The sequence below is a fragment of the Setaria italica genome, chromosome IX (genome assembly GCF_000263155.2).
Source record: "Setaria italica strain Yugu1 chromosome IX, Setaria_italica_v2.0, whole genome shotgun sequence".
NCBI lineage: Eukaryota > Viridiplantae > Streptophyta > Magnoliopsida > Poales > Poaceae > Setaria > Setaria italica.
In genome coordinates, this window is record NC_028458.1 from 19,854,841 (window position 1) to 19,862,365 (window position 7,525).

At 42.1% G+C, this 7,525-nt stretch overlaps 2 protein-coding genes across 3 annotated transcripts; both read right to left on the reverse strand.

Moving 5' to 3' along the window:
• Positions 1-563: 563 nt before the first annotated feature.
• LOC101778643 lies at positions 564-3,414 on the reverse strand. Its single transcript, XM_004983027.4, has 7 exons — positions 2,305-3,414; positions 2,153-2,207; positions 1,858-1,998; positions 1,305-1,541; positions 1,091-1,130; positions 920-1,017; positions 564-841 (listed from the first exon to the last, which is right to left on the reverse strand). The coding sequence occupies exons 1-7, from the start codon at positions 2,400-2,402 to the stop codon at positions 824-826; spliced, it is 687 nt and encodes a 228-aa protein (XP_004983084.1). The 5' UTR covers positions 2,403-3,414; the 3' UTR covers positions 564-823.
• A 217-nt stretch (positions 3,415-3,631) lies between these two features.
• LOC101779055 (probable calcium-binding protein CML8) lies at positions 3,632-6,293 on the reverse strand. 2 transcript variants are annotated; one of them, XM_012843055.3, is made up of 8 exons: positions 6,107-6,292; positions 5,417-5,561; positions 5,287-5,323; positions 5,155-5,182; positions 4,893-5,045; positions 4,682-4,784; positions 4,507-4,593; positions 3,632-3,985 (listed from the first exon to the last, which is right to left on the reverse strand). In XM_012843055.3, the coding sequence occupies exons 1-7, from the start codon at positions 6,107-6,109 to the stop codon at positions 4,523-4,525; spliced, it is 540 nt and encodes a 179-aa protein (XP_012698509.1). In that variant the 5' UTR covers positions 6,110-6,292; the 3' UTR covers positions 3,632-3,985; positions 4,507-4,522. The 2 variants fall into 2 exon arrangements, with proteins under 2 accessions (XP_012698509.1, XP_012698510.1); XM_012843056.3 differs by having other exon boundaries at positions 3,762-4,082; positions 6,107-6,293.
• Between the last annotated feature and the right edge of the window lie 1,232 nt (positions 6,294-7,525).

Below are 7,525 nucleotides of genomic sequence, written 5' to 3' on the forward strand. Positions count from 1 at the left end.
CATTAGATAATAGGAGCACAGGCAATCCCATTTGTATAGCAAAGCTGTTAGCATAATTGCATTGTTATTCTTTCTCTAGGTGCAAGATATTGGCAGTAGAGATTGTGCAGTACACAAAAGGTGGACATTTCTTTATATTTGTATGGCAAGATGTTGCTGACCTCATGTGAACCTCACTATCACTTTCTGTATTTTTCAAATATAACTAGCATGTAATTTCTTTATTCCTTTTTTGCATAACTTTTTCATGCAATTGTTTTTAATGCAAAGTGGAAGTTGGGTACTGCACAGAGCCCAGAGTAATACTAGACAACTAGTCAAAACACTAGTTTACCAGTTTGTCATACAACCTACTCTAATTTGAAATTGAAGTGTAAGCTAGAGCATTCCATAGTAACATCACTTTGGCAACTGGCTGTCTCATTGCAACTCTGCTGTTGATCTGTTCAAAACTATAAATCAAGAATAATGGATTTATGTCAGTGAAAATATTTTCTATTGCCCACAAAAAGGATCCCATGCTTGTCTTTGTCTGAAAATTCTTGCGCTCTTAGCACTTAAACTTGTATGCATCAACATAGAAATGATGCGCGGAGTAAACTAATCATGTCACTGGATGTTCAACCACGACTACAATTCTTTCATTTCTCAGGAAAAAAAAGAAGCAGTAAAGATTATTCTAATTCCTCAGGGATCTAATCTTAGGAACAAGCTGTATCATGAAAATGAATTAAAAAAAAAATCTAATTAACAGAAGTAAAACCCCAAGTAGTTAGTGTGGAAATAAAATAGTAACATCTGAAAAGTTATAGAGTTGAGACTGTCATAATATCTCTGAAACCTGCAAAGGAAATATTTTAAGTTTAGACCACAAGAGAATATTAGATGAAACTAAAATGGATAATGGTGTATATCTTACATGTATTGGCATCTCAGCAATGAGCAGACCACTGGTTTCTTCTAAAGCCTTGAGTGTAGCCACCTCACCACCAACAACCATGTTAATTACAATTCCATCTGCACCATCAAAGCCCATCAGCTACATTGAGGAGAATAAGAGATGGATCAATTCAATACTATCTTAATATACCTGCTGCCAAGCATGTTGACATGCGTCTTAAGTAAGCTTCCTGCAAAACTCAAATTTAATATTCAGGTCAGGCAAGACATTAGAAAGGTATAACTAGAAGAGCCAACAAAACTGTGTAATAGTGAATGCCAGAAAAAAAAAGGAAAAGAACAAACACAGTTTCATAGTTTGTGAACAAAATGTACTAGAAACAACAAATATGGGTAAAGCTGACCTTCTTTGTGGGAAGCTCATAGTTCATCAGCACACGAGCCATAAGGGGTGCCTCTGCCATCGTTGCTAGTGGCAAGCAAGCATCTGTCGCAACTATAATGCTTAGTTTTGTGCCAATACTTTCAGGCTTAGAACTTTCAGTAATATCAGTAGCTTTAGTAGTCTGATTCCACTGAATTGTTTCTTGACGAAACTTCTCAAGAATCGATGCACGCTCTGCTTCAGCCTGATCACTATACTGTTCATAAAAAGATCCATTAGTAATATGCTGATTTTGATGTGAAGCGAAGCATCTTATTAGCAAGGATCATAGACCTATCAGAATTTGAGTGACAATTTCCATGCTAGAGGTGAAAGAGAAGCAAGAAAACTTGGGACATTTGAGCACATAACAATATTTATGATGGCAAACGTCATATATTTTTGGAGCAAATATGCTAGATGCAGGCATATTTACTTCGAAGCCACCACGACTTTTTGGAGGAAATGGAACAACAAATGGAAATACATCGAGCAAGTTACAACTAAGTTGCGGACTGGTGGTTGTGAATTACCAGCGGTGACATTGACACAAAGGGGAGGTTGGCGACCGCAGCACAGACAGCATCGAGCTCATCCCGGGAGGAAACACATATCGCAATCGGCAGCCCGCCACGGCGATCAGCAACAACCCCCAGGAGCTCCAAGAGTGTCCTCTGCACTCAAACACAACCATAAATCATCAAGAATCGAGACAAATCAGCCAGCGGTATCGCAAAACTGGGCACAACCAGTCAATAAGCATCCGAGAAAATGGAATCCAAGTGCAGGGCCGGGAAGCGGAGGGGGCAGGGAGAAAGAGGCACGCACCATCTTGAACTGGATGCGGTCGACGGCGAGGTAGTAGTGGCGCCCGGGGCCGGGGCTGGGGACGATGAGGATCCCAAGAAGGTCAGTTACATATATATAAAACGGGGGAGCGCTCGAGTGAATCGAGGAAGCGACGGGTGCTGGTCCCTCACCTGGGATGGGATGATGCCGACGCAGGGGAGGTCGGGGAGGGCAGAGCGTCGGGAAAATCTGCGCCGGAGCCAGCGGCAGCGGCGGCCGGAGACCTCATCGCGGTTCGCCGGAGGGGAACCTAGCAGGGGATGTCCTCAAAAAAAAGAAGCAGCAGGGAAAGTGGAATATTCCCCAACGAGACAAATGCTCTCTCTGAGGTCTTCTTCTTCTTCTTCTTCTTCTTTTTTTTGTTTTGTGAGATCTCTCTGAGGTCTTCTGAACCTGTTACGAGGAACAAAGTTCGGGCCCGACGCTATTTGGAGCCCATGGGCCGAATACTTTGAAGCAAAACGACTTGATTCTATTTCCTCTCTCGAAAATCAACGTTTTGTTATGCTACCATTAAATTGATTTTGTTTGGTGAGAAATTATATGTTGATAGATTATTTGTTTTTCTATTGAGTTCATCTATGTCTATAGTTTACAATGCTGTGCCAAATAGTTGATTTAAAAATTTGCAAAACATATTTTATTTATTGCATTAATTCTAAACACATCGGCTATCTAGGTCAGCTCTTGTTACGAGGTGGCATAGCTACTTATTATCTGTGCCTATGAGCTGTATATTGGAGTTTGAATTTTAACATATTTATAAAATTATTAAGTTTTCATATGAACTCAATGAACACATTTTTTATATAAAAATATTATGTTCCAACATGATATATAATTTTTTAATTGAATTATTTTTTGTCTAAATTACTTAGATAATCAAAGTTTTAGACAATAAGAGTAAAAAGAAATAGAACTCTCAGTTGTATTAGCAACAAGTGTTAGTGGGGTGGTAGTAACAAGGGATCACATGTGGATGGAGTTTGTGGATTTTTGTGTGAAAAATACATGACTTGTCATGTGCGACCGTATGAAAACCTCGACGGTGGTCTCTGGGTCTACGGAGGTTTTCTTTGGTATTTATTTTGTTATTTTTTGTTCCAAGGATCCACCATGCCGGCTCACATATGCCTGCTCTTTATGTGAGCGGGACGCGAATAATTAGCACCACATCCGTTGTATACGGTGCCACCTGCCGCGACCCACTTGAGAAAAACGCAACCTAATCCGACCCAGTCAATACGTTGGGTGAGCTGGAGCTGATATTTATGACCCCATCTAAAACATGATCTAGACACATGGTCCAAAAAATTTGGCGTAAAATCTGACCAAACCCGGAGATTACACAAAAAATATAAGTTTAGACTGACCCAACCCGAACACGACCCGACCGTGTCGGGTGTGGGCAAAAAAAAAAATGTAACCCGATGGTTGGCTTGGGCCGGGCACGGGTAAAAAATACAAAATGATCAGGTACTAGTATTACATAGGCCATTTGTTCTGCAATAGCCAACAACAAAAGTTAAGTGGCCCAAGATCGGCTTCGAGTGCCATGGGCCGTTTGGCCCAGTAGTTTTCCCCTGCATTTTCGTTGTTTTTATTCGTGCTTTATTTGCTCGTTATAGAATCGATATTTGAGCCTTCTTCACTAGTCAATACATATGGCTTAATACATATATATACATAAATACTCCTATAAGACAAGGTACATGCACCGTATATATACGTGCAACTACACTACGCTATGGTCACATAAGTATGTCTTGCAGCTTCCATCTAGGTACCGTGTTCACTGAGGAAAGGTAGGAACTGCACAGGATGTATACCGAAGAAACGTTTCAGATCCAAATTCTCTGTTTCTCTGTTGAAATAGAATCACTTCCATGGTACCTAGCTGATTCGGTTTCTAAAATAGACATAAATATACATTATTTTTCTTTTAAAAAATTATAAAAATAGATAGGCTTCACAAAAATACTAGCTTTTTTTAATTTTAAATTATTGCACTTAAAAAGACAAAGTTTACTTACCACATACTACACATACTAGAGCATAATCACGTGAAACCAGCTAGTACAAAAAAACTAGAATCGCTAGAAACGTTTCTATCTAGAATCACTAGCTGTGGTGACCGTTTGGCTAGCAATAGACTAATTCTAGCAGGAATCTGGAACAATGCTCTTAGCCAAACGGACCCTAAATTTCTACTCCCTTCGTTCCAAATTGTAAGTGTATAATAATATATATAAATCTAGAAAAGTTAAAACGATATCCAATTTGGAACGGAGGGAGTAATGTGCTGCAACCGTATGCACTGGGCAATTGCTCACCAATCCAATGATGGGATTAAAACCCAGACACGAGGTTCGTCCGCTTCATCATCTTCATGAACTCCTCCAGGTCGATCTCGCCGTCACCTGCACTCGTGACGATCCGTAGTGCAAACATGCATTTCAGTCCATCACCGACCAGGCAAAGGCAAGCATGGGCAGGCTGGAGACTCACCGTTCTCGTCGGCGGCCTCTATCATCTCCCTGACCTCGTCGATGGTGAAGTGCTCGCCGGTCTCGATGGCCAGCCGCTGGATGTCGATGTCGGAGATCTTGCCCTGCGGCAGCAGCAGAAGACGACGCATATCATCATCGATTGATCGAAGGATCATTCGCATCTCTATCTGAAGAGAACAAGTGTCAGCCATGGAGCTGCGAGGGCGTACGTTGCGGTCCTGGTCGATGATGCGGAAGGCCTTGAAGAGCTCGTCCCGGGCGTCCCGCTCGCCCATCTTGTCCGTCATCATGTGCACGAACTCGTCGAAGTCGATGGTGCCGCTGCCGTCCTTGTCCACCTCCGCGATCATCTGGTTGATTTGCTGCCATCACCACCGCGTCCCATGTTCGTCAGTTAACAACTCCCCCGCTCTAGAACCTGTCCTGATTTCTGAAGAAGAACAGAGGGAATAATGTTCAGACTGGAAGTACCTCCGGTGTCATCTCGAATCCCAGGGCTCTGCAAAGACAACAGCATGCTCATCAAGCCATCACATGCAGATGATAACAAGGTCCCCGGCAACTAGAGCTAGATGATTCAAAATTCAGCACATATGCACGTACCTCATCGCAACGTTGAGCTCCCTCGCATCGATGGTGCCTGGATGCAGGTGATAGTCAGACAAAAATTAAGCCACACCGCCATGGGCGAGCCCAGCAACAAGTGATCTTATAAATACGTACTACAGTATACCTGAGCCGTCGATGTCGAAGAGGTCGAACGCCTCTTTGATCTCCTTCCTCTTCTGCGCCGTCAGCTTCTTGCGGCGGACTTTGTCTTTCCGGTAGCCGGAGGAGTTGGAAGCAGGAGGCTCATCGGCTGCTTTGTACGTGCTCGCCTGCACCCCGAAAGTTCGGATTTCATCCAGCCTTTTCATGAGAAAAACAAACCGGTTCTTCGAAATATATACAGTAATAACGTCCCCAACCAAGCGCAAGAACCGCAGCGTGTCTCGTACTCTACCTCTGTTTCTAGTATATTTACAAAAATAATTTTTAGACCCTTTAAGAATAAACTATTTTAACCATGCGAAATTATTTGGAAGAACTCCAGTATCATGTCCTATCCATGTCCAGAATAACTGGCCTTTGCCACGATTAGGATTCCACCATGAAGTCCCAGTATGCTAGCTGAGCTTCAGGGAGCTCGAGACGAGCCAAGTGGCAAAAGGCAACCAAAGAATTCGCAGCATCCAACAACTCTTAAATTGAGGAATTTAACCAAAGAACAATTCAATCGTTTACATGGAACAACCAACCAAAAGATTGATCCGACAATCGATCGGATACAAATAATCATAAGCTGAACTAGAGCAGAACAGAGTTTAAGAGTTGAGTAAACACAGGGGATACTTCGTCAGGCCGTAAGCAGAGAGTCGCGTACCATCTCGGGGGACGATCGGCTGGCGTTGATCCTTCAGGGCGCGCGATGAAGCTGGCCGCGGTATTTCTGCTGCTCCTGCCCTCTGAATTTTTGGGTCTCTTGTGGCTGAAGCTCTCTTGGTGCAGTGGGGTTTTCCTGAAGCAAGTGGAGGAGAAAGGCGAATGGAAGAATGCGCTTCCGCCTTCTGACACCGACGACTGAAACAGCGACGTAATGGTGGAGAAGGGACAGGAGAGACAGCGACGCGAAAGGGTGCGCTGTGGGCTATTATGCTGCAAGGAAGCGCACCGAAGCACGTCACTGATCACCAAGTCCTAGCAGGATCATGTACCATCTGGCCAAAGAGAAATAGCTCTGGACCCTTACCGTGCAATTTGGACACTAAGGTCGTATTCTGTGCGCTATTATGCAAAAAGTATGAAGACTATGAGTTGTTTTTCATAGAAATATTCCCCCACAAGACACAAATAAGTGACATTGCCAACAACGCTGTCCACTCGACCATATAATTCTCATCGTAACACTTCCACAAAAACTGCAAAAATAATCTCCTGGTATCATCTTCATATGCCATACAAAGAATTCATAGAGATATCGCCAGCGAAATATTAAGAACAGTAGATTTACATTTTATTCACCAAGTAGGATAGGATCAATAGCTTATTTTTTTTGTTACTTTCACATGGTATTTATATTTTATAGATAGACTGGTTAAGCTGTTTTAACATGTAAATACTGCATTTACATTTTATTGAATAGTTAAGCTATTTTAACTTTGACAGTATCGTATTTACTAGTATCTGAACGGATTATGCCAAAATAATTCTAGGAACTTCTCTCTCAAATAAAAACATTAATGATGGTGCAACTCTTAATCTTAAAGATATTAAAAATACATGAAATTAGTGACCGATCAACAAAAAGTTATGTCATGTGACCAGAAAAACGGCATTTTTTTGGAGCAGAGGAAGCAGAACAGAGTACAGGATGCAAAGCCGAGGGCACCACGAACGCGACACTCTGCTCTTGTTTTCTTGCTGAAGAAAACGTTGGCGCTGTCTTTCTATTAAACTCGCTTGCTTGGTTGCAGCTTTGACAAGGAACGTGACGACACCGCCAAGGATTTGGATAGGAAGAGTGCAGAAGACCCATGAATTTACGGATGTACCCTTTAGTGGATTAAAAAATAAATTAGTAAAGATACAAGTCCCACCTTTTTAATAATGGACCCACCTAGTTGGTACCTTCCGGTAGTTTTGTCTTGGTACCTCTTATTTTTCAACCATGGGATTCCCTCTATGAACGGCTTTCATTTTCTTTTTTCAAACCCCTATACAATTTCTCATTAAATAAACCAAAGTATGTTGACCATCTACAGATTTCATCCAAATTTGACTATAGCAAAAGTCTCGCAAAATC